This window comes from Lissotriton vulgaris, unplaced genomic scaffold (assembly GCF_964263255.1).
Source record: "Lissotriton vulgaris unplaced genomic scaffold, aLisVul1.2 SCAFFOLD_2474, whole genome shotgun sequence".
In the NCBI taxonomy this organism is placed as follows: domain Eukaryota; kingdom Metazoa; phylum Chordata; class Amphibia; order Caudata; family Salamandridae; genus Lissotriton; species Lissotriton vulgaris.
The window spans coordinates 134,548-162,147 of NW_028247107.1; the positions used below are offsets into that span (position 1 = coordinate 134,548).

A 27,600-nucleotide genomic window follows, 5' to 3' on the forward strand; every position below is an offset into this window, starting at 1 on the left:
CCTTACATTAACAGTGTTAGTACTGAGTGAATGAAGCTGACTCTCTCTGAAGACTGCCATTGCTACCAAGGGTTGCGCAGAGATCCCCTCGGATTAATCTGACCTAACCAGAATGTTTAATAAATTGGTGGGGGTCACCATTACCAAATTAATAACTCCGTTTCTGTCCAGCATGAGAAAAACTTCTTCTAATAAGGCACGTTTATTTCCTTCTCCAGTTACAAACTACTCAACATGGTTTCTCGCGTGCTGCCAGAAACACCGACATACCTCATCTTTTAAAATTCTGCAAATGTCCACATTCAAATGACTTTTCTTCTAATCTTTTGTTTAAGGCAGACCACATTAAATCTATTTCATAAAATCGGTTTTTCACATTGTTTTTAATCTGTTGATACTTGATTTGCTGCAGTAAACATGAATAGATAAATAAACGAAACAGGTCTTTAAAGTGCAACCGGGAGACACAGGAGGCTCTGACACCAACTGTGGAGCATCCTTGCGCTAAACAAACATCATTTCTGGTATCTTAAAAAGAAAAGAAAATTAGCTGCTCTGTTCCTGATGCCTTTTTAAATCATCAGTGGTTTTAGTCTCCACTTTCAAAATCGAGCCTTATTTACAGGTCTTCCCTTTTATGTCTCTAGTTCTTTATTCTGTGAGTACTATTTTTTACGAGTTTCTTCTATCAGGTGAATGAGTTTTACCTTAACATTGGGGGAGTTGTTGCAGCGGCATCACCTCCTACATGCATGAAAATACAAACCGGTTACTTGAGCCCCCCAGTCCTTTCAAGACGTTCACTTAACCAGGATGACTAATTGCTGGTTGCATAACCTTTAACAGCTCTGCTTTTCAATCTTCTCAAGGTCTGTGTAGGAGTGCAGGAACTTGATGTGCTCCAACCACAAGGTTTCGGGTTAGCCTAAGATATTATAAATACAAATACTCTTCGAAATAAAATTAGGCTGAAAGAAAAGAGGGTGAGAAAATGATACTTTTCACCAAACTTAAAAAAATTAAAAAAAATAAAAGTTGTTGGCACGTGTTGAATTCCAGGGAGGGTGGTGGCTCTGTTTAAGCAGTTTGTGCGGGCCACCAGATTATCAGCACCTGCCAAAGGTGAAAGTTTCAATATTGGAAAAAATCTTATCTACTGGTCCAGGAAAAACCAACAAAATGGCAGGAATTGAAGCCTACCTGTTTCGCTTCCTCCAGGCGTTCCTGCTCCTCCTCCTTGCGCCTTTCCTCCTGCCTTTTGGACTCAAGCTTTTTCCGTTCTTCGCGCTCTGCTTCTTCCGCCTGAAATAATACAAACAGACTCACTCAAAGAAACAGAATACCTTCTAACATGTGCTACTTCTCGTGTGGCATAGGACATGTGAATACATGCTATAATCATTGCACTGGAACAGCAGAACACACAGCTAACTGGCTAGTGTGGGACACTCACAGAGCGGCTGGCCTAGATTCACTCCATGTTCTTTCCTAGAGATTGCTTCTCAAAAGTGACAACACACTCTGTTAAGCAGCACTACTTTTCAAAACTTAAAATACCAAGAACAACCGAATACATAGTCCTCTTGGTTAAAATAACTATTTAACACACAAAGGTAGTTAGTTATACTTTGAGCTTAGTAAGTGTTTCTACAAATAAAGGCAGACGATATATATATGTATATATATACACACACACACACACACTTATATTTTTGTTACCCCTTATTTGACAGCCGTATTCACTACGTGGCACATAAACACAAATTTCCTACTGTGTACATATAAATAGTCAACATGGTCGTGTCTAAGAAACGTGTGCGTCGCATAAACAGACACACACATAATTCATATATTACAAATATAATTATTATTAACAAAGGCAAAAGTTGTCAGAGAAATACCTATCCCACAATTTAAGAAGGGGTGATAGTTGTCACCCAAATATCAAATCCATAAGGCATATTGAATCCTAAAATATCTGAATAATGCCACAAAGTGAATACGGTTGTCAAAGAAGAGGTGCTAAAGTCGGGATATTCTACAATTAGGTACAAAGAAATTCGTGAAAATGTGCTAAACAAAATATGTACCTTTCGCCAGTTCATCTAGTTTTGACATATATACGAGCCACGTCTGCTTCCTGTAGAAGCCAGTTACTTAAGGCGCTGTATGACACATATCATTGCATCATGCCACGCCAGCTCACTTATCGAATGACTGAGGAAATGACAGGCGATCCTGCTGACCAAGGCCGAGCTTTTAACTTTTATCAGAAACTTACAGATATCATAGATAAGCCTTTAATGTGCACACAGCGTTCTTAGCCACAAGTCTCTACTCTTTAGTTTATTTATTATTTACAGTTAACACCTTAAAGGTTTCATTGTCCGTGTACTATTTTCTTACACTATTTTAATGGGTTTCAAAGGTTCCAAAGATTTGGTCTTCGAATCATCTCTTGAACGAAAATGCTTTGAAATAATGCTTGGAATAAATACAATTATCTTACCTCTCTTTGGGCTTTTCTCGCCTGTTTTTCCTCTAGTTTCTTCTGCTTTTTAGCTCCAATTTTTCCAGATACCTGTGTCTCTGTGGCATCATCTCTTTCTTCTAGCTCTACAATGTTTGATATATGAGAGGGCCAATTTTACTTCATGCATCCTCTATTATTATTAAAACCTTTATATTACTTTAACTGAATCATGTTAATGTTATTATAATTGTACATTTCAGTAAAAATACATATATTTATTAATAAAACATGAAGGAAAACATAGGTAACGCCTTTACTGAAGAAAGAGGACATGTCCAACTGATACATAATTATGTCATGCAGCGCATGCAGAGCGTTATTCATTTTTTTTATGAGAAGGAGGTTGTGTTCTGTGCCATATAATAAAAGTGTCACCTGCCCTAGTAGCTATTCACACTTATTTAATAATACCCCCTTGTGTTTCTTCTTCAGTGGCTGCATTCTGGTTGATGAAAAATATCAATTTCCCTTGGTTGATCACAAAATAACTTAGACCTCACATTTTGAAGGGATGATCAATGCACAGTTCCTCTGCAACAACCATGCTGAGCATGGGTCACATGCACATAATACAGAGGGCTTGATTACAAAACATGTCATCATCCCACCCTGGAGTTACGGTTACCTGAGGTCAGATAATTGTGGAGGAAGGAAAATAACGGGAAATACATGTTCTGGGAAACAAAAGACAGAAATGGGTGTTTCTGTACCAATTTCTTTATTTTCACACCGTCCTTCACACTGAGATTTCAGCTGCGTTCAGAGGCTGAAAATCTTGAGTGAAAAACACGTCCGAGGCGCCTTGGAGTTTGGGGGCCACTTGTAAAGCAATTATAAAAGTAAGCACATCGATTTCCAAATATATACATATGTATTGGTTTTGTGCACAACACATCCAGAGCTTGCCACACAAACACTCCACTGTGGAGACAGATCTAATTTATGAGAAAAAGGATGGTGCATCAAAAGATAGAGTCCCGAGCGTCTTGAAATTGTAGAAAGTCAATCCTTTATTAATTCGAGCTTTTAAAAGGCCTTAGCCAAAGCGTTTCGTTCCTTTCGGAACTTCGTCAGGGCTTAGAAATGTCTTGATCAGATTCGTACGGTAGTCAAACTTGTAAAGCAGCCTGGGGGGGAAGGGTGGGGGGGGGGGGGAAGATCCTACAAGACCAACGCCAAGGGCTCGGATTCTGGTGTAAGGGTTCAGGATTATGGTTCTAACTAAAACTAGCGATTTCAGTGGCTTTCTGTTTTAATTCTCAACCATAACTACACTTTAAACATGGATATTTTAGTGAATTTAAAGATTTTTTAAACTCATGTTAATGTGTCATACATAACCAAAGCTAACCTGAACTTCATTTAAACTTCTTTTTTTCAGTGAATTTTGGGGTTTTTCGACCATGTACCACATGCAACTGTTCCCTTCACCCAGCCAACTACAGGCAGCCAGCCTTTGGCCGGGCACAGTGGGGGTTACCCACAGAGACTGGTCTGTGGCCTGACCCTGTGCACAACACTCCGTGTGGGATCCAACTCCCTGCACACTACCCTTGGCCTTGCAAAGCGGAGGTGGGCTGCAACGCTTGGCTTTAAGCAAAACCTGTTGGACAACCTTCCATGGCACGTCAATCACCTCTATACACTGACTTCTGCGGTGTACAGTGCACAGAATAATGGTTCTTCCTTTTTTCCCCAGGATTCACAAATATGTGCAGATTGATATATATCTTATCTATCCATATGCAGCCAGTCCCTGTACTCAACCCCCTCAGACACACATTATAGTGTCAGACTGAAAGTCATGTTTTTTTTCTTTTCTGTTTATGGAGCACTGCAGAAATTTCTATCCCTAGATATGGCCGAAGACCATTTCCTTTCTTTTCGCTGGTGAGACACATGCCATTTTCAGCTTTTATTTTTTTCTTTCGTGGGCCAAGAGTTTTCCACAACTCTGGATAATCCGACGAACTCCCAAAGATCCACTCACCTCTGATGTACCCCCAATGGTTATCAAAAGTGTTTGTTCACAGTGGAAAACTTGTGAGTGTCTAATATACCGATCTGATACATTTTGTTCAAGTCAATCAATGGGATGATAAGTTACAGGCAAATCAAAAAGTGCCTTTTCAATGTAAAGTGAGGTATACGCATATAGTAACCACCACTCAAATTACTTTGATATTTCACAATACTAATTGAACACTAATCCTTATGGGTTCCAGAGTAGTGTGCTACTCGCCAGAAAAGCGCTTCAAAACCCCATCGGAGGTTGCAACCGCTATATAAATACAAACCTTTCTTCCCCTTCTATCCCTCTGCTATCCTTCTCACCACAAATAACAGATTAATATCCACCACTCAAATTACTTTCATATTTCACCATAGTAATTCACAACTAATTCTTTATGGGTTTCCGGAGTAGCCTGCTACCCACCAAAAAAAGCGCTTCAACACCCCCATCATGGGTAACAAGCGCTGAATGAATGCAGACCTTTTTCCCTCGTCTATCCTTCCGAATCCAAATAACTGCTATCCACCACTTAAATTACTTTCATATTTCACTATACTAATTCAACACTAATCCTGTATGGGTACCAGAGTAGCATGCTACTCGTCGCAAAAGTGCTTCAACGCCTCGTCAGGGGTAGTAAGCGCTATATAAATGCAATTACAATACAATACAATTTCCACTGTGCAATACCACTTCATATATTCATTGACATCAACAATGCTGCTTTCTTTCCTTGAACAAAGAAATGTGAATGAACTTAACCCCTTCCCTGCAGGGTTTTTCACTTCCTGTGCGGGGGAGGGGGGCCGCACGCGGCGCCGCCTTGCTGGTGACGAGATCGGCTCGTCATGAGGCACAGCGGAGCTGCACTCGTGACGAGCAGAGCTCGTCACAACCACACCCGTTTTAGAACGTTCAGCACAGCGGGATAATTATCCCCACGTGCGAACGTTCCAACGGCTGTGACGAGCTCAGCTCGTCATGAGTGCAGCTCAACCGTGCCTCATGACAAGCTGAGCTCGTCATGAGCATGCAACGGGTTAAAGATTTCGCAAATCACGTATTTATTATGCAACAAACAAGTCATACTTCTCATGACTTCCCCTGTGGAGCACCCTAAAACAGCTGTGGTTTCTGTGGGATCTAGAATGGTGTGTTAAATTGTGAACTGTGTGCGTTGCTGTACTGACAGCCCCCGAAACAAGGCGAGGTCCCAATTATAGATGTGTGATGATTTTGGAAAGCCTGTCTTCGCCTTTGAGCACGAGTCAGAGTGAATACTGGCTATCTTCACCTCAAAGGGGGAATACATTTTGAAATAAATAATACATATTGTGGGCATCAGCGCTGGAGGTAGTGTGCGGCGCCACCCCCCAAAAAAAAACATGCTGCAATTCACGTGGTGAATGAATATTAAAGGGCCCTTGATATGTTGTCTTTATCATGTCATATTTACTGCGCGTTCCGTGGTCAAACATCAGGTCACGTAGTCTGCCAAATTGGTTCTTTTTCGGAAAACTGATGTTTACTTTATTTCTCAGACTCCCATGTGAAAGGATTTTATAAAAGTGACCTCGGTGGCAATCTTGCTGGGGCACAGGAAGTGGAAGGAAAGGCTGTAGGGTGTTAGTTTTTTTCAAAACCAAAACACTAAAATACCTGTAAATTATCTATACACATTTCAAAATATCAGCTATTAGGAAAGCATAAATAAAGCACATATTGGGATAATTCTGGAATGAGATGGAAACAAAGATTTGTATAGGCTCAAAACAAATCAAGACACTTTACTTGGTGATGCACAAATGATAATTGTTTGCCGAAACCCGATTTTCACACATCATCCTGTGCGCTGTATAGTTCTAAGAATAAAACTGCACGTCTGTGCACACTGCGTGCCACGTGAACTGTAAATGTGCCGTTTGCAAATGACGCGCGCTCTCTCGCCAGGGCCCCCAAATGCACCAGCTCTGCACCCCACACCCCCACCACTGCCCTGCTGAAAAGAGAGCCTCGTTTGCTACACTTGTTCTGTGAGACACTTGGATATTTCACAAACGTTATGCTTTCAGTGAAATATTATTAATGCCAGCACCCCCACTCTGAAAACTGTTCGGCACCACGGATTTTGGGGGCGGCCTGTCCAATGTGAAGTATTTTCATTGGGCAGTATTTGATAGAAGAAATCTTTGTGCCTTTAAACTAGTTACACCCGGGCAGAATTGGTCGAAAACCATGCAGGAGAACCGCAACCGCTGATGACAACTGAATTAATTACATCATTTGTAATATTAAAAGAGGAAAACGGACGTTGGCATTCTTTTTTTACAGTACACTTTAAACCCCAGTTAAATGCGATTTGTTTTTAGTAAGGATATGTGAGTGTGTGCAAGATGTCATTGTCAAAGGAGCACAGTAGCTCATTCTGGGGACATGCGTCATATTACATCTATTTTGAAAGACAGTTTATAATGATATAATAAACATTCGATTATGTAAAAGACCACACTCCGCACTCTTCTCCTGAACAGGTTTCCAATTATTCAAAGTCAACCCCCGCCGTGCAGTCTGGGTCATGTTCTCCAAACCTACCTGTCTTCTTCACTTCATTTCGCCGAATGGTGCATGTAGATTCGACAAAGCTCCAGTCATCCTCGCATTTATTATCGTGTGCATTAAGAGAGGGCTAAAGACTGCAATACTTCAATTAATTAGCCTGCTAGACTGTTGGTCTGACCATGGTCAATTTGATTTTTTTCATTGTTATAGTCGTTTTCCGGTCCAAGATCATTGAGCGCTTGACATCAGAACCCCAGACTATGTTACACGTGTTTTTATTGGCAAAAGGAGATTCAATAATTTACCCCAGATCACACAATGTTGGGCGGAGACAGGGGTCCGAACCTCTTTACCCAGATTCAAACGCTGGCCTATCTGGGCACTAGGCCATACCACCACCCCGTTACCACTCAATAATTGAGAGTCTCATCAGCACCCCACCCTCGCTACCCCTTCAGTTGGGGGTCCCAGTGTCGGCCCACACAACAGCCGCCCTCCAAAGCCATGAACTGAGTTGCACGAGTTTCCTTTTCTAAACCTCACAACTTTGGTGAAAGAAACCACACAACCGAAGGCGCCTACACACTGTCTGGGTTTCTGTGCCTGACCACATTTTCACTGGTGAATTGAGTTGTTCTGAGCGTGAACACGTTCTCCTTCGGCACGGATATTGAAATATGCCCTATATTTCAACCCATTTTCAACAAAATGATGCGCGACGGCAGTTTCAAAGCACAACAATAAACAGCTGTGTCCCCCCCCCTCCCCCACCCCCAAGCCTTCCACGTTTAAGGCAAAGGGACAAGGACTAGGACAGAAAACAAGATCTCATGTATGCACACCTTGGTAGAGTAAAACATATCATATTTAATATGTATAAACCGACGTGTAACGAGGTTCAAGAGGCTCGGCCAATGTCAAAGACCAGGGGTGGAAAGAGATCAGAGTTTCCAAGTCGTAGATCAAAATGGAACCTATTTTTTAGTGAAGATTTTAATTCACATAATGAACGTTCCAGTATAAGAAAGAGAATGACGGCGCCTTCCTCAGTGTGAATTAAAGTGCATTAAAATGTATACTGCCACGTAACACTTCTGAGCATGCGCACCTGATCACCTATATTTTGCAGCTCGTTCCGCTTGCGCGTCTCAGACTTGACCACATGCTCCATTGAAAAATTTTCAGTCAATTCACAACCGCAAGATCTCATCACCTTTTTAGGTCACCCCCGCTTTTGCGCACCAATCTCTGAAGTTAGGCGCTACTCAATGTCTATGCACCGGGACGATAAGTAATTGACACAACTAGAGAGAAATCCAACACCAATTTATAAAAACTAAACAGATTTTCATATAAATGTAGATACCAAAATGAAGTCAATCAAATAAGTATAACTGGAGTTATAGATCTTAGAAGCAAAATTATATCAGTGCAAAATAGCAAAACTTTATCACTGCGGTCAATGGAAAATACTACAAGTGACAATCGGTCACGTGCAAGTCGAGTTGAGTGAACCCAAGGAGGGTTAAGGTGATACGGATCCCTGGACCAGGCCACAACAGGCAGTTTGATTTTACCTGGCTCGAGAAGCCTGGGTGCAGAGTTGTCCTGATTGTCCAAGGTGCGGAATGGGGTCCCCAGGGAGAGCTGGTTTTACCACTTACACCGTGCTGGTGGGGAACAGGCCCGGACTGGCCGTTGAGGGCACCGGGCAATCCCCCGGTGGGCCGCATGGTTGGGGGCCGGTTTTGGGCCCCTGGGGCCGTTTTTGTTACAGGGCCGTTATGCTGCAAAAACGGCCCTGTAACAAAAACGGCCGAAAACCGGCCCTGTCACAGAGCGCAGTCGCACCTCTCCCCCTTCCCCTCTCCTCCCGGAGGGGGTAGAGGGGGGCCGGCCGAGCACTTTGCCAGGGCCGGTTCTGGTTCCCAGTCCGGCCCTGGTGGGGAACAGGATGAAAAACGTTGACAGTGAAGCAGCTGCTGGTGTAGGACGAAGGTTTTACGCGGGCTCTCTCTCGAGCTGCAATGTTGAGTAAAGGTGGTGGTGCAGGACTGGCGACCATTAAGCCTTGGTAGAGGTAAACAGCAGAAAGTTGTTTTGACATCCGGAGGACCGGAAGAACGCGGTTGCCACCTGAAACTGGTCAGGACTACGTTTTCCACAATGCACTGGACCATCTACTTTTGGGCGATCCCCCGGAGGGCCTGATGGCCAGCAATTCTTTGGTGTCAGTGCACTGCTTTTACCTGTCAAGTGGAGTCTAGTGATGCCTTTGGTTCTCGTATCACGCCTTTGATTTTTGCAGATCCTGTTGTCGCAGATACGGGTATCTTCTTTGTCCTCTTGCTGGTCAGATTACAACTGAGGTTCTGGCGTTAGGGGTGGCCCTTAAATCCTAGAAGTAGAGGTGTTAAGAATGTGGGTGTAAGTGGCCAATGGGCTACTAGTCCCAGCGGCTAATCCTTCCCTGAAGTGACCACATCTGGGGTGGGTGTCACCTTTTCTGCCCAGAACCCTCTATTCTACCACTTTTAAAAATGGCATAAGTCTTACTCAGCTGTACAGACCAAGTAGCCTACTCTAGAGGTGGGGCTAGACTTTTGGAGATGTACACCTCTTGAATATGTAATTTTCCTGCCTGGCCAGGTGGAAGTGTGCCTGGGGCTGTTCCTTCCTTTGGGAGTCAGCCTGAATGCATATTCGAGGCCGTGAAAGCTTTGAAGCTTACCACCTTGATGTGCCACTTCAATAGCCATCCTGTCAGGGAGGGAGGTGTGAACTCCTTCCCGCCCAGGTCATTGTTTTTGACTCCTGGGAGAGTTCAAACCTCCTGGGAGTGGGTCAGATTCCAGTCTTGGTGGCAAAAGTCGGGGTACATTTGGAAAAGGCCGGTTTTCTTTCACAACTCCACAATCAACACGTCCAGGAAATTCAGCCCAATCCAGGCAGAGTTTTCTCTACTTGACACAGAGGAAGAATGTAAAGAAAGATGGCTGAATTACTGCAGGCCATACTCTGCCTCACATTCTTCTGTCAGGGCACTCCGACTGCGCAGTTGACCAATCTAAACTGGACCTTAACTACAGTTGTTTTCACCTTCCTCCCCTTTTACTTTGGGTAGTGAGGTGCTCACCTCTTATAACCCTATCTTAACTAGAGCAACACCTAGATGTCACCCAACACTTGAGCAACCCCACCATGACCAGCAGGGTCAGGGGCCTAACTTACTTTTGGCCATGCCAAGTACAGTGCTGCCATGAAGGCTAGCACTCAACAGAGGCAACTGACAGCTGTCAGTGTCCAGAAGCACATCCCAAGCGCTCCACTGAGAGGTGGATGAGCTAGCTTATGGGCATCTGTGGATTTTTGGAACCTCCTTAGCTGTTTAGCATGGGGGCGCCCACCTTCTGTGACTGGCACCCATCTTCTACTTCTCCTCCTGTCAGTTATGGGGGGGGGACCCTGATTCTGAAAAGTTGCCTGACTTTTCAGGAGAGGCCTTACCAGTGCAGACTTTGGGGTTCTTCCTTACTGGGGTAGAATGCACTTGGCTAACTGGATCTCTAGCTAAGACTGGCTTCCCTTTCCTTGTCTTACTCTTTTTCCCTTTCTAATGAGGCCCAAGTCTCCTAACTTTAGGGACAGGATCTTCAGGATGCTTGGGCTGGGCAGCGCCCTGGACTGCCACCCGTTCTGGGATCAGACTAACCTCTGGGAGGTCATTGCCTAAGATATAATCTATGGAAAGTCTAGGACTGACCATCATCCTATGCCAGTGTTTGAAATGGGATTTCTGGTTGGCTAGGGCATGCACCAAAGCCAGGCAGAAACCACCACTCTAGTCAGGGCAAGGGAGTTACACACTGAAGATAACCTGTACAAAGGTTTGTTTGTAAATATTGTGTACATTTAACCCCTTACGTGCTGCCTCGGTGCATTGGCCGACGGCAGCACTACCTCCCCAGTGCTGCGCACGACCATTGGACGTCCATTCAGCACTAGTTCCAATGGACAGCGCAGCACTGGGGAGGAATGTTTAATAGCATCTATGAGGTTATATATATTGTGTAGAGGAGGTCTTGTATTGTATAGTGAATTGGTGAAATAATAACCAAATGTCTTTTTTGAGAAAGAAAATGTAAAAATAAAATAAAAGATTCATTCAGACATAACTGTGTCAATGTACCCTAGTGTATAATCCATATGGTTCACTTCTAAAAGCGGCATTTCTAAAATAGTGATAACTAATCTGCAAACACCATTACGCAGCAAGTATCCCCACTATTCCAAACATAAAAAACTTGATCACGCCCCCCCCCCCTCTCATATCAGGAATTACCACAGAAACACATATCAGGGAATCCCCAATGCATTCCTATGAGAGGGCAGCCTCACAGCAGTGAGAAACCAAATAGACTGGTTGTCACTACGAGGACATGCCACAGAGTTAAAGCACATGTCCTACCTTTTACCTACACAGCACCCTGCCCATAGAGCTAGCTAGGGCCTGCCTTAGGGGTTACTGATATGTAGTAAAAGGGGAGTCACAGATGTGGCAACCACTTTATGTGCCACATCACAGCGGCGGTAAACTGTGTGCGCAGGCCCTGGAATGGCAGAGGCCTGAGACAGGTTTGAAAGGCTACTTTGGTGGGTGGCGCGAGCAGCACTGCAAGCCCACCAGCAGCATTTAAGTTACGGCCCTGGGTATATGAGATACTACTTCACAAGGGACTGATATGTAAATTAAATAAGCCAAACAGGTGTAGACCAATCTTACCAAGTTTACCATAGAGAGCAAATGCACTTTAACACTGGACAGCAGTGATGATAATGATGATAATGATAATGATAGTGACATTTGTGAAGGGCACAAATACCAAAAATGGTGTCTCAGCGCTAAAACGATAAAGTGCCCAGAGTCCTAAAACCTCCAACACCAGTTCAGAAAAAATACAGGAGGAACTCAAAAAGTTCTGGATGACCCTGCAAAAAGGGCCAAGTCTAACACAACCCTATTCCAGCCTAAGCCAGGATAGACCAATCAATACCTTGATGGGCTTTCCTGCTTGGGGCGATAGAACACAGACGCGGGCCCGCAACTACAGGGGCAAACTCCAGTTCTACGCCAATCTGAACCCATGTGGTTCCCTCTGTCAAATCTCCCAGGACCAACTAAGCTACCCCCTGGGACTCCCTAAGTGTCCACGGCCAGGACAAGGCCGTAGGCCATCCAGATGTCCCTGTTCCTTGCCATCTCACAGAGTGGGGGGCAGTAGCCCCAGTTATATAGTATCCATTCTACACTCTACCTCTCATCAGTGCAGTCCTATACTACCACTGATCCCTCAACCCAGCGTCTGCACCCTTAGACCGACCAGGAGTCACAGGCGAGGCTCTTTTCCCCTACCCCTCAGTTTGGAGTTCCGCATTCTCCTCCTAGGAGAGGTGCCCTGAGAACCAAAAATTGTCAGAAAGCGGGAATCAGCCCCCCCACACAATTCTCCTACCAGTTCAGGACCTCAACCCTGCCACTGGTCTCCCAACTTAGGGACCAAACCCTCAGGTTGAACCGGGGTCAGAGGCGAAGACTCCCTCCCTCCGCACCGCCTTCGAGTTTTGCACCCTCCTACATGAAGTGGTACCCCCAGAAGACAAAACAGTAGGGACACTGCTTACATATGTCCTTCCCTGCATTGGGTCGCATTAGAAAAGGAACAAGACTGAAGGAGGGGGCGAAAGGGTGCCTCACAGTGGAGATACCTGAAAAGAGTGGTGGAGGAGATTCCAAGAGGGGATCGATTAAGGCGATAGACAGAATGGAGAGTACAAGGCCCTGGCCAGAGGTAGGAGACAATCAGGGAGTCTGTTGAGACCGCAAGAAAGAGGATCCAGGACAAGGACCTCGATCAGTCAATCAGTACATTTGTAAAGCGCACTACTCACCCGTGAGGGTCTCAAGGCGCTGGGGGGGGGAGGGAGGAAGAGGGGTGCTGCTACTGCTCGAATAGCCAGGTCTTGAGAAGCCTCATGAAGGTTAGTAGGTCCTGGGTATGCCGTAGGAGGATGGGGAGGGTGTTCCAGGTCTTGGCGGTGAGGTGGGACAACGATCTTCGGCCGGTGGTCGCTCTTCGGATGCGGGGGACGGTGGGGAGGGTGAGGTCGGCGGAGCGGAGCTGTCGGTTCGGGGTGTAGAAGGTGAGTCGTCTATTGAGGTATGCCGGTCCGGTGTTGTGGAATGCCTTGTGTGTGTGGGGGAGGAGCTTGAAGGTGATCTTGTCGACGGGAAGCCAGTGCAGGTCTCAGGTGTGGTGTGATGTGGCTGTGGCGCAGGATGTCGAGGATCAGGCGAGCAGAGGCGTTCTCTATGCGTTGTGGTTGTTTCAGGAGTTTGGCCGAGGCTCCTGCATAGAGGGCGTTTCCGTAGTCCAGCCGGCTGCTGACGAGGGCCGGGGTGACCTTTCTTCTTGCTTCGGTGGGGATCATCTGTAGATCTTGCGAAGCATGCGCAGGGTGTTGAATCAGGAGGACGAGACAGCGTTGATTTGCTTAATCATGGAGAGTGTTGAGTCGGGGATAAACCCCAGGTTGCGTGCGTGGTCGGTGGGTGTTGGTGCAGCTCCCAGTGCGGACGGCCACCTGGAGTCGTCCCAGGTTGAGGGAATGGAGCAGAGGATGGGGACCTCAGCTTCAGACGGCTGTTCTTCAACCATTCGGCGACAGCTTTCATTCCTTCCTGGAGGTTGGTTTTGGCGGTGAGGGGTCTTTGGTGAGGGAGAGGATCAGCTGGGTGTCGTCGGCCTAGGAGATGATGTTGAGGTCGTGCAGTCAGGCAACGTGGGCGAGCGGTGCCATGTAGACGTTGAACAGTGTCGGGCGGAGGGATGATCTTTGGGGTACGCCGCATAGGATCTCGGATGCTTCGGAGTGGAATGGGGGGAGGCGGACGCCCTGGGTTCTGCCGGAGAGGAAGGAGGTGGTCCATTCCAGAGCCTTGTCTTGGATCCCTGCATTGTGGAGGCGTGTGCGTAGGGTGCAGTGGCAGAGAGTGTTGAAGATGGCTGATAGGTCCAGGAGTATGAGGGCCACGGTTTCGCCGTTGTCGAGCAGGGCCCTGATGTAATCAGTGGCGGCAATGAGGGCTGTCTCGGTACTGTGGTTGCTACGGAACCCGAACTGGGACAGGTCCAGGATGTTGTTCTCCTCTAGGTAGCGGGTCAGCTGTCTGTTGACGGTCTTCTCGATGACCTTCGCCGGGAACTGGAGCAGGGAGATGGGCCGGAAGTTCTTGAGGTCCCTCGGATCCGCCTTGGGTTTCTTCAGTAAGGCGTGGATCTCGGCTTGCTTCCAGCTCTCTGGGAAATTCGCGGGCTCGAAGGAGATGTTGATGGCCTTGCGGAGATATGGTGCGATGGTGGTGCTAGCTTTGTTGAAGATGTGGTGTGTGCATGGGTCTGACGGAGAGCCGGAGTGGATGGTGTTCATGATTTTGATATGGTCGTCGCCGTCGTTTACGTTGGTCCAGGTGAGTAGGGGATCGATGTGGGTGGTGGCCGCGGGGTCTGAGGTGTTGGCGGTTGTTGGGGTGGTCAGGTTGTTGAAGCTGTTGTAGATGTCTGTGATCTTGCGATGGAAGAAGGCGGCGAGGGAGTTGCACAGGACTTGTGATGGTGGGATGTCGTTGGTGTTGGAGCTGGGGTTGGAGATTTCCTTCACGATGTTGAAGAGCTCTCTGCTGTTGCGCGCGTTGTTGCAGAGTCGGTCCTTGAAGGAGGTCCTTTTGGCGGATCTGATGAGGTGATGGTGTCTGTGGATGGCATTCTTGTGGGCTATGTAGCTGTCTGTTCGCCATGCCATTTCTTCTCTAGTATACAGCAGGTTTGCTTGAAGGCCTGGAGGTCTCCGGTGAACCAGCTGGCTTTCACTTTAGTGTGTCTGTTGGAGGGTTTCTTGATCGAGACGAGAGTGTTGGGGCAGTTGTCGATTCAACGTCTGAGATAGCGGGCGGCAAAGGTGGGGTAAGCGGGTGGGCTTAGGGCGAGGGTGGCTTTTAGCTGGTCTTCGGTGATATTGCTCCAGCAGCGGCGGAGGATCTGTGGAGTGCGGTGGTGAGTGGTGGGTTTCCAGAAGGTGAAGTGGATGCATCGATGGTCGGTCCAGTGAAGTGCGGTGGTGTGGCTGAAGGTGACGTGGGGGCTTGCGGAGAAGATGGGATCCAGCGTGTGGCCGGTGGAGTGGGTGGGCGTTGTGACGAGCTGTCTGAGTCCACGGTTGGCGAGGTTGTCAATCAGGGTGGTGGAGTTGTTGTTCTCAAGGTGGAAGTTCAGGTCTCCGAGGAGGATGTTGTGGTTCCATGGTTTGCGAACTGGGTTCGATGGTTCCGAACCCGTTCAATAAAGATCGTCGGAAATGGACGATTTTGGTGTCAGCAGACCGCAAATGGCGAATGTAGCGTGTCTGAGTGTTTTCGTATGAATCGATATAGGAGAACACTCTGTATTTGAGGATTTAGTTTGAACCTCCGGGTTCCATTTTGTATACGGCAGCCATTTTGTATGGTTGCCCTAACATAGGCCCGATGACTGTGGCCGAGCGAGTCCTTGAGACACGTACGCCTTAGCTGACTTCTGGGTGACCTGGCCGAACTGACTCCTTGCCCGAGGCTGACCTCGCTGAGCCAGTTCCTTGTTCAGCAGCTGGTCTGATAAAGATCAAAGAGCAGGGCATGCCCGAGTTTATGGTACACTGCTCCCACCTTTCTATCTCCTCCCCAATCTGCTTCTGCCTTTCCTTTACGACATAATCATGGATTTGGGTTGAAGGGTTTATGATGGGTTTGTCCGGCCTGATCGAACAGGAAACCGGGAATTTGCTTGGTCATTTCTGGTGGGCTGGGCAACGGAAAATGGGATTGTCTTTGACTGTCGTCATTCGCTACTTTTGAAATGTTACACTGTCATTGGTCAGTTTGTATGCACCGAATGCAAATTTGGAATGTTGCCTGAGGCTAGATTTTTGGCATAAAAGACCATGCTCCGCTTATTGAATTTGTGCAGTCTCTGACTAACCACCCGTGTGTGCTTCGTAGATCTCTGTTCCTGGTTGCAGCCAATAAACTTTGGTCTTTGACGTCATCAAGAAGTATCCAGTGTCTCTGTTTGCCAAGACAGGGGAACTCGAAGGTATCAGGCGTTCTCCCTGACGCCACTGGGTTCTAAAAGCCGGCCCTTCAGTTGGCACCCAACATGGGGCGACTTCAGCAGTACCGGTCCAAGCCAGAGGTCAGGGCCGGACTGGGAACTGAAAGCAGCCCTGGCAAATTTTAGCAGACCAGCCCCCGTCCGGCGCGCAGCAAGCCAGCGAGCCCGACCGCTACTAGCCGGGTTTGGGGGATTTTTACCCCCAAGAAAATTTTGGAAAACAACAGATCAAAATGGTGAATTTTACAGCAGATTTTTCTTTACATATTCAATTGTATCAACTTTCAAAGCACAGTAAATAGTAGATGATGATGTTAAAGAGGACCATGTTACCCACCCAGTCATATGTACCCATAGACATTCTTTCAGAGCACGAAAAATAGACACAAGAAGTGAATCAGAGAGAACAAAGTAAAAGTGAGATCAGCCCCCCCACTTGGTATGTAGCGAGCAAACACCAAGGCCAGTAAGCATGGAAATGTCACACATGAGCCTCCAGCTCCAGATCACGGAGGCCAGAAACTATGGAAATAGCACACATAATTAAGCAACTAGGCCAGAAAGCATGGAAACATCCCACATAACCACCCAGGCTGACAGAAGGCATGGAAATGTCTCAAATGGCATGGCACCTTGGCCAGAAAGCATGAAAGATTAACACAAAGGCCCTGGCCTTGACATGACACATCTTTAAATAGCCTACTTAAGTGGGTGGCACAATAAGTGTTGCAGGCCCACTAGCAGCATTTAATGTACAGTCCATTAGGTACATGTAGAACCACATTGCTAGGGACTTACAAGTACATTAAAATTGCAAATTCGGTGTAAGCCAATTTTACCATGTTTGAACGGAAAGAGAGCAAGCACTTTAGCACTGGTTAGTGGTGGTAAAGTGACCTTGGGTACTCGTGGTGGCACTGCCCTGGTTGGTTTCTACCCCTGCACCAGGGGAAATGAAGAAGGTAGGACCAGAAAAGAAACTAAGGAGGGTATTAAAGGGCCTATTAGTGTGTGAAGTGCCCCATACCTGGCGACTTTAAAAACGTTTCACTATAAGAGAGAGGAGGAGGAGGAGGGGGCATAAACATGGAGAGGTATGGCTAGCGAGTAGCCTGAGAGCCACACACCTCTCTCTCCCCTAAAACTCTAGCAAAAGCTTCAGAGGCTACCATTTATTTCCTAGGGAGGTTGCAACCCCCTTTATAGACATCAGCAATGCAGAGCCTCCACACACACGCTGGAAGGCTGCTCTGTGCGGGGAACAGCATTTACAACGTAACTTTTACCACGCAGTACCTTTACCACGCAACTTTTACAATGCAATTCGTTACAACGGCTTGCGCTGGGGGGCGCTGTAGGATAGGGAATAGTTTAATTTACAATCCAAAACCTTCCCTACTATCCACGGGGACTGGAGATGGAATAGTAAATTAAACTATTCACTATCCAGCGCCCCCCAAAGCAAGTCGTTGTAACGACTTGCGTTGTAAAACCTGTGTGGTAAAGGCATGCGTTGTAAAAGCATGCGTAGTAACGACATACGTCCCTCTGTGCAAGGGTTTCCAGGCACCTTGTCTGGCACTATGATACAGCTCTTCCCAACCATGGAAAGGGAGCCAATAGTGTGACACACGCTCACACCGTGTGAGGTAGCAGTTCTAGCTTCCACATCTGATATTGCCCTTGCTGCCCCAGGGTCCTTAGGAGCAAGTAGGAGGCTGTTGAAGGGCTTGGGCAGGGATCAGAGATCAACTCTGTTATGTCATCAGAGGATTGGTGATGTCATTTGCCTAACACTGTGCAGAACTCTGTGCAGCTAATTTGTTCCAGATTGGAATCAATGCAAGGCAGACCCAGCCTTTTCAGCTTTCTGATGCCAAAAACACAAATTCAGCAGGAAATTCTGTTCCTTAGACATTGAAATAGAAACATCATAGAACACACAAGAATTGGGTATTATAAAACAGCAGGTCTCTTTCGAAAACTTCTGTCAGATTGCACACTGGGAACTGCAGCTACCATCACTGTGGCCCGATTGCATCTTTTCGAAGTGAACCATCCGCTGAACAGTGAACACACAAGTGCGCATTTACAAGTGCAAACTCCTTTCTTGTGAAATCCGGACTGAAATCCGAACAATTTAGAAAAATGTAGGTCACGAACCAACTGAGCCAGTGTCAAGGGAACGCACCGAGGGCTCCTAGTAATGTACACATTAGCCTAAGCAGCCTGTGGCAACACCAGTGGCCAAAACAAAAGGACTCACTCGTGTAAAAAAGAAAAAAAAGAAACACTAGAAAGCCCCGTTGTCTGCCTAAAATATATTTTTCAGCACAAGCCCCAGGGTGGTTCTTGTACTGATAAATATATTTAAGCAGACTTGCTGACCACAACCTTTGCCGCAGTTACAGCCCCCAAGAGTCAAGCAGCACAGCGCCACCAAAGGGAGCACACAACATGTATCCTGCCTGCTGGCTGCTGGCTCTGAACATTTCAGCTGGCTTGACTCTGCTCGGAGTCTGACACACACACGAACAACAGACAGCACCTGACCCTGACGAAAAGAAAACCAATTTTTACAAAATCTGACATGAGCTCATCAGGGTTTGAGGTTAGTGCTGCACTGCTGGGGGCAGGGGGCGGCCCGTGGGACATGGCAGGAGGAACCAAAGCATGCAGGCCTACTCACAAATAAATTCACACTCAGGGTCCAGGCCACTAGTGCGCTGTGCGCCTGTGCTGCCTGCGCAGAACCGGGCCGGGGATTAAACAAAAAGGTATAGGCCAAGGCCCAGGCTGGGCCTTTATTGAGTGTTAACATGCATTTCCCACCTTGAATCTCTGTTAACAGATCAACATCTTCTTTAATTTTGTCTACTCCGATTCTGTTTATTTGCCTAGTTTAACGGGCCACCAAAGGAAGAGGAAAAAAATACGGTTTTATTTATCCAGTCCGCATCACTTACTTGCACCAACCATACGTAGTCATTTTAGAATGCTGTTTTGTTTATTGAAGTCTGATGGGGATGTGAGACCTATCTTGACATCATTTCCTGGACAGCGCCTTTAAATCTGCTGTTTCCCAGTGGATGTCAATCATTGTTGTGTCAAAGGAGAGTATGTGGCGTAACACCCAGAGCTGCCGAATTTGGTGCTGGAGAACCGGGTTCGAGCCTTGGCGTCAGTCAGCTCAACACCCCGTGATTCTGGGCAAATCACTTCATCTCCCCGTGCCCACCAAAAATGAATGTGTTTTTTTGTAATGTGACTGGGGCTCAAGTAAAGTGCTCTAATTCATTCGGGTTGCAAAACAAAAACTACTAAAAACAAGTAACCAACTTCCTGCTCTTTCGAAGAATTCGTCTTAGGTAGAAGGATATACCATAAAATTTAGAAGCTGATGTGTCAACAACACGTGGCAAGCAAATTAGTTGTTATGATAGATTTTAGAGAGCCGCCAAGTGGATGAGCGTCATTCTTTGATTGTTTTGTGAACCTGTTTTGCAAAGGACATATGTGGAAAAAGGTAGGGCTAGGACCTTTCTCAAGATTTGCCCGGCGCTAACCGCCCTTGTACCATTCAAGTTTACTAAGCAATGAGGCAGGCGCCGGAGACCAGAAGGCAGGAAACAGAAGTTTATTCCGACGGAGCAGAACACATCCGATCAGACAACAAGGTATCGTCTCGAGGTGCTCTAACAGCCACTCAGAGGCCTGGCCTCTTATACACTGGTTTATGGCATGTGACCTTCCTTTATTACAATCACAACTTTGTAAGGCATGGGAAAAGACACCCCCGTAATCCTCGTGTTAATCCCACCCCCATATATCTTCACAATGGAGGTCCTCAACCTGCTGATAAGAGAGAGGGTCATCACGCAGCTGAGTGTTTCGTCGAGTCTTAGGATGTGTGCGCCTGATCATGTCACAGGGGGTGGGGAGGCCTGGATCAATAGAGGGTCCTTTGAAGGAGAGCGACCTCATACAATAAGGGCAGTAAATGGTATCTCTCGGCTTAGGCAATGGCCTCGGACCTGTGTGGACAGTCGGACACAGGGTGAGGGGCCATCAATGGAGTGGTATTCATGCTGCGTGGACAATCCAGCGCAGAGGGGAGGTTTATCAACAGAGGGGCATTCATGGGAAGAGAGGAGGTGTTGGTCAGGCGCTAGCGTGACTCCCAAGGACAGGGTCATGCAGATGGGTCATGCTCATAAGGAGGAGGGAGGGGGGAGCCAGGGTGCGCGGAGGATGCTTGCTGGGTCAGAGGGGCGCGCTGGCGATCGGTCGTGGACAGGGAGACCATGATATCTAAAATGGCTGCCGTGCACGTAATACATAGGTGACCTAGAATGGCTGCCGTGCGCGTAGTGCATAGGTGACAAGCTGGCGCAGATGATGTTCAGATCGCAAACTAAAATTCCACAGTCCTCCCTTTTAACATGTCTCGCCAACTTGTCAGTTCGGATTTATCCCCATAAGGCCACGTATTTCTACTTCATAGAGGGGGCTCATGAGCTCATTTCGGAAGTCCAAAGTCTTTGGGCACATATAGCTAGAAAGAAGGCCGAACAATGGTGGCAGACATTGGATACCTAAGCAACACCCACATAATATTACAATAGGTATCAGCACGAAGGAAAACAACTTCCAACCCCAATTTTTCAAAGTGTCCCAAAACCAGCTCCCAAGCGACCATCCTTCCTGCTCTTGGTGAACCTCTGAGGACAGTCTGTGGAGGTGTTCAATGGCTTTGTAGACTGAAGGCGAGTTGTCAGGTACGTAGGTGCAGCAGCTGGATCCGATGATGCGGCATGCTCCTCCTCGGTCGGCTAGGACTACGTCTAGGACGAGTCGATTTTGAAGGGTCACAAGGCGGACCGCCTGAAGTTCCGCAGTGTTGTTGGCGAGGATGCCAGCCGTGATGTTGATCGTTGTTTCTACGGCCTGGGTCAGGTGTCGGATAGCACGGCTGTTTGCCATCGGACCCCACAGAGGAACAAGTCCCTTTGCTGCATCCAGGAACTGTGCTCCGGTGGAGTCGGTTTGTCCAAGGTCGTCTGCACGCCTCTGCCGGTGGTGGTTGGCAGGGGCTACATATGTGGGTGGAAGAACGAAGGCAATATAACAGGTGCCCTTCCATCCTCTCGGGAGCCAGGTGTAAGCCTTGGTGCCACACACAAAGTACATATTCGGAGAAGCAACAAGAGAAGGGGGTTCAGCTGAGTCCAATGTTCTGGTGACTCGGCAGGCGCTGTAACCCACCAGCTGCGTTCCCTGGCCTTCTAGGCACACAAGGCCAGTGACATTGATCACGGACAGAGCCACAGTCAGGGTGGCGGTAGTTTGTTTCTGCAGATGAGTGAAGGTGGTTCTGGCTGGATTGTGGAGCACCTGTACTTCGACTCGTTCTTTGGCTGGAATGTCTTTGATGAAGGTGGTGCCTGCGAGCGCAGGACACAGGGCAGCTGGAGTCTTTCCTGTTTTGTTCAGCCAGAACCCAGAGTAGAAGTGTGACACTGTCCGGCTGGAGGTGGCATTGTCCCTGTGGCTCTCTTGCATGAGGATCAACCAGGCGAGGCAAGAGCCGTGAACTGAGAAGGGTGAAGGGATGAAGGGGATGGAGTGTCCAGTGGCATGCGGGAGCAACCCACAGATCCAACAGTTCGTAGCATTTGCAGCAAGGTTATGTTGGTGCAACAGTTGCACGAAGGAATTGTTCCAGAATTCCCTGCGCCTTTCTCGGAGCTGAGGCGACAGAGAGATTAGGTGATGCTCTTTCAGGGGTGTTGGCTGTGCAGTAGGTAGCAATGTCTCATGAGCCGGTGTGCTCTCTTCCAGAATCCAGAAGGAGGTCATGAGAAGGAGGCAGAAGAGGAAGACAATGAAGAGTGCAATTGTCTTTGATTTGTGCAGGTTGTCAGTCTTTGGATTTCTATACTGGGTATTTCCCGTTGCTTCCATCATCTTCTTATCTGGCGCTTCCATCATCTTCTTATTTGGCGCTCCCATCACCTTCAAGGGGCTCGGTAGTGGGCAGAACCACAGACCTCGTTTAGCTTCTCTCCCGGCAACCCTTGATTGTGTGTAGGTCACCGTTCTGAGATTTTAACTTAGTCCGTGGCCTACTTAGCCGAGACTCCCTCCTTTCGACGCAGGAAATACCCTTCTCTGGATGGCACAGTAGGATCAGAGAATTTTGCAAGTTCGAGTGCCTCAGTATCTGGATAACAGTCCAATATCGGTCGGTCTTTGCTCAGGAGCTCTTCTTGGGTGTTGATGTTTTCTGTCGTGGCCAGGTTTGCAGAGACCTTCCGGCAATGATGCGCGTGCAGCCAGTGCCTCTTCCCCTCCACTCGGAGTGCCGTTCGGGTGGTGATCAGCACTTGCCAGGGGCCCGTCCACCGAGGCTCCAGACTCTTGGTTCGCTGGAAATTTCGTATCAATACGAAATCTCCTGGTTGGATGTCGTGACCGGGGCCCCTGGAAGCATCGGGGATGGCCTGCTGCACCTGTTGATGAATGACAGACAACGTTTTAGTTAACTTGCACAAATAATCAGATAGTAGGACGTCTGGGACGTCATGAATGGAGGTCGGTTTGGGAGCAGTCCAGAGATTCATTGGCCGCCCGAACACGACCTCGTAGGGGGTCAAATGGTGCTTGGTGGGAGTGGAGCGCATTGATAACAAAGCCAGTGGGAGGGCATCCGGCCAGTTAAGTCCAGTGGTGGCCACTATTTTTGCCAGTTTCAGCTTGAGTGTGGCATTGTGGCGTTCCACTAGACCAGCGGATTGGGGGTGGAAGACCGCATGGAATCGTTGCTTCACCCCCAACCCCTTCAGGATTAGTTGGATAACCTCAGCTATGAAGTGGGGGCCATTGTCGCTCCATAAAATTCGGCAAAGGCCATAGCGAGGGAAGAATTCCTTCAGTAGTACTTTGGCAGTAGTCATGGCAGTGTTGTCACGGGTTGGATAGGCTTCTACCCATTTGCTGAAGGCACATACGATGACTAGTACATACTTCAGGTTTTGGCATCTCTCTAGTTGGATATAATCCATCTGAAGGACCTCAAAGGGGTGATTGGGGGTCCCAAACCCTCCCCGGGGCACTACAGTCCCTTTCCCGGGGTTGTGTTGCAGACAGATAAGGCATTGTCGAACTAGGCGTCTGGCTGAATCAGGGATTTTGTCGTTATGCCAGACTTTGGAAATGAGTTCAATCATGGGTGCAGATCCTATGTGTGCGGGGGAGTGAGCCATGGTCAGTATGGGAATCAGATATGAGTCGGGCAGCATCCATTTGCTTGCATCCTTCGTTCGCCAACAGCCTTCCTCATCCTTCAAACCCACCCCTGCCCACTTAGTCAGCTCGTGAGGGGTGCTGGCCGATTGAATGTCCCTGATCATTATCCTTGTGTCACTCCATGTTTCTGCTTGTGACCTGGTCACGTACATGTGTGTCGCTGTCCTATTCTCGGCTGTGGTTCGTGCGGTGATGTCGGCCAGTGCATTCCCTTGTCCAACTAAGTCTGTCACCTTTTTGTGTGCCTGACATTTAATCACCGCTAATCGTTTGGGGAGGAGAACTGCTTCAATCAGAGCGGAGACTAGATCTCCGTGGAGGATCGGGGTGCCGTGGGACGTCAGGAATCCCCTCTCTCTCCACAAGAGCCCAAAATGGTGGACCACTCCGAAGGCATACTGGCTGTCCGTATATACGTTCGTGGTGGTCCCTGCGGCTATGATGCATGCTCGGGTGAGGGCTATCAGCTCTGCTGCTTGGGCAGATCGTTGTGTGATGCAAGCTGTCTCAACTACTGTTCGGGCTGTCGTTACTGCATAGGCAGCTGAGGTGGTGCCATCTGGGAGTTTGATGCAAGAGCCGTCTACCCATAGCTCTCCATCGGGGTCAGGGAAAGCAGTGTCTCGGAGGTCAACCCTACTCCTAGTTTGTTCGTCCGTGAGGGTCACACAGTCGTGGATGGGGGGAATGCCGGGGTCATTTTCAGGCAGGGGTAACAATGTGGCAGGATTCAAAGTCGTGCATCTCTTTAGCGTGATGTGGGGTGCAAGTAGCGTCAGTTCATACCCTGTCAGCCGGGCGCTAGTCAGGTGCTGGGTTTTGGTCTGGTTCAAGAGGGTGTCAACTGCATGGGGTACTAGCACTGTGAGAGTGTTGGAAAGTACAATTCCCTCGCTCTGACGGATAGAGACAGCAGCGGCGGCTACTGCTCGAAGGCAGGCAGGCAAAGCTCTGGCTACAGGATCAAGAGTGGCGGAGAAGTAGGCACAAGGGCGCTGCTTAGGACCAATTGATTGAGTTAGGACAGACAATGCGCATCCCTCCCTTTCGTGGGTGAAGAGGGAGAAGGGTTTGGAGTAATCCGGAGTTCCTAGGACAGGCGCTGAACAGAGTGCATCCCGTAATTCCTTAAAGGAGGCTTGACACTCAGCGGTCCAAGGAAGCGGGGAGGGGGCATCTTTGGCCAGTAGGGCAAGTAATGGTTTCACAATGAGGCTGTAATTAGGCAACCACTGTCTGCAAAAAGATGTTAGGCCAACCAAAGAGCGGACCTGCTTTTGTGTTTTCGGGATGGGGGTATCTAGGATGGTTTGGATTCGGTCGGGTGTAAGTTTCCTCCCTTCTTTGGACAGAAGATGGCCTAGGTAAGTCACCTGTGGCTGACAGAACTGTAACTTCTTTTTGGAGACTTTATGGCCATTTTCTGCAAGAAAGTGTAGGAGTTGAACGGTGGCTGTCGTTGCAAGGGGGGTGGTGTCGGCCGCCAAAAGGATATCATCGACATATTGGATCAACACCACTCCCTCGGGAAGCTGGAAGGCATCCAGCTGTCTTTTGAGGGCCTGGCTGTAAATGCTGGGACTTTCAGTGTACCCCTGGGGAGCTCTACAGAATCGGTACGAGCGGGATTTTAGAGTGAAGCCGAAGAGGTAACGGCTGTCTGGATGGATGGGGATAGAGAAAAACGCGTTTTTAAGGTCGATAACAGAGAAGGTGGTGGCAGTGGACGGGATGAGGGTCAGAATGGTGGTGATATCAGAGACCACAGGATATTGGGGTACAACCACTTTGTTAATCTCTCGCAAGTCGATGATGAAGCGGTACGCTTTCTCATCTCCTTCACCTTGCTTCTTAACAATAGGTAGAATTGGGCTGTTGCAGACGTTGCTAACCACTTCTTCAACCACTCCTGCGTCTACCAGAGACTGAATGATCGCTACCAGTGCCTTCTCACCCTCTGGCGATATCCGATATTGCGGGAGTTTCGGGAGCATAGCGTCCTGTCGTACAGTTATGTGAATAGGATCAATCATCATTCGCCCCACATCAGAGTCATTTTTGGCCCACAGGTACGAAGGTAGGGTGTCAAGCAGGGATAGGTCAGCGTCAGTTATAGAGCACATGTGTCGTGGGGGACGGGGTCTGGGCATGTCTGGGTTGTCGTACAGGATGACTCGTATTCCATCTGGGGAACACCTAATGGTAGCTCGAAAATGTTTCAGTAAGTCAATACCCATAATGGCGTCAGGGGAGTTGGAGGAGAGTAGAAATGTCGCGTCAGTGGTGTTGTTTCCTAGGTCAAAGGTAATAGGTACGGACAGGGGGTTAGTGGAGGGCGTCCCATCGAAACCTATCGACGTTATGTGTGAGCCAGACAAGGGTGCCCTTGGAATCAGTCGTTTTGATAACACACTACGTGTCGCCCCAGTGTCTACCAAGAATGGAGACTCTGTACCCAAGACCTTAGCGGTGACATAAGGACCTTGCTGGTCAACACAGAGCTCGACTGGATCCCTCCCTTGCCCCTGGCAGTCCTATGCAAAGTCGGGGGCATGTTCACCTTCAGATAGCTGATATTGGTTCTGTCGGGGACGGTCAAATGTGTTCAGTCTTCCTGATCTGTCATTATTGGTGTCGTTGGGGCTCCCTCGTCCCTGTATTCTATTCCTCGGACCACCCGCCACATCCCTGGACTCCCTATTTCTGTTCATTTCTATCAGAACTGGACACTGAAATTTCCAATGACCGAGCCCTTTGCAGAAGGCGCATTGGTCATTGCTAACGTCTCTACGTCCAGTGTGGGGTGCGGGGGTGTGATCTTTAGGGGGTAGATCTCTGGGGGTAGTTGATTGGTAGTTCCCCCTTTGGTGTTCCCGTCCTAGCGCTATACCCTGTATCTGGGCTATCATTACCCTTTCCTTCAAATCTTTCTTCTTTTTCTCGGATGCCCTATCATTCTCATTCTTTTGGTGCTCGTAATACTGAGCCATCTGAAGGATAGCTGCGGGTTTGGAGGCCCCCCAACTACTCTCACTCGTCTGTAGTTTTTGGGAGACCTCCTGTGTTAGTCCCTTTACGTAATTTTGCACAAACAGGTGCTGTCCGGTTGCGGTGGTCATATCTTGGCCACTGTAGTCGGAGAACACGGTCTCGAATCGGGAGAAGTATTCTGACACATCCTCCTGGGGTTTCTGTCGACAGGCCGTGACTATCGACCAGTCTACTTTCCTTTCCGGGACCAGGGTTTTTAACTTCTGGACTAGTTTGTCTGGGAGTTCCAGTATGTCCTTCACTGGTTTACTCCCCGGCTCTCGCTGTCTATCTAGTTTACCGAGTTGGTCCCAGGTATGTCCAAACAGATCCGTGTGGTCGACCTTCCGGATTTGCTTCCACACATCAGCTGGCAGGCATAACCCAAAGAACAAGTCAATATCTGCTAAAGTCATTATTGTCGAACCCAAGGCTGTGCCTAATTCGGTATAAAATGCCGTCGGGTTCTTCCTTAAGTCGGGCAAGGTTTGCTTGAAGGTTAGGATGTCTTGTCGGTCCCATGGTTGGTAAACCCAATTGTACACAACCCTCCCCTTTGCATTTTCACTATTAACATCATCGCTCGTTCCCTGGCCCCGTGGTGGGATCCAGTAAGGAGCCGCTTCTCTGATAGGCATCATAGTATTGGCTACTGCTGCCGAGGTTGTTTCAGGGACCGTAACCTTGGTTTCTGGTTTCTGTTCCGCGAGGTGGCGGAAGACCTCAAGCATTTGCATGAAGAGCTCCGTCGCCTCACGTTCAGTCCCATCTCCAACATCAATCTTTCTATACAGTGTTGTGAGTTTAGCGGGACCCTTACTCTGATACCTATCTTCATACGCGTTCAGAGTGTGGTAGCTGAACCGCAAAATGAAATGCCGTCTATGGCTGTCGGCATGTGAATTATATACGCTCATTGTGTATTCTTCGCTCTCCCTTCGTTCTACCAATGT

The 27,600-nt window shown here is 48.0% G+C and overlaps 1 protein-coding gene across 1 annotated transcript in view; it reads right to left on the reverse strand.

Moving 5' to 3' along the window:
- The window catches only part of LOC147665635 (DDRGK domain-containing protein 1-like), a 196,585-nt gene that overhangs the window by 104,795 nt on the left and 64,190 nt on the right, over positions 1 to 27,600 (reverse strand). Inside the window, exons 3-4 of the mRNA XM_086949625.1 lie at positions 2,510 to 2,616; positions 1,201 to 1,302 (exon numbers count right to left, since the gene is read on the reverse strand). Of these exons, the coding sequence (XP_086805751.1) occupies positions 1,201 to 1,302; positions 2,510 to 2,616 (209 nt within the window). The remainder of the gene's footprint in view (positions 1 to 1,200; positions 1,303 to 2,509; positions 2,617 to 27,600) is intronic.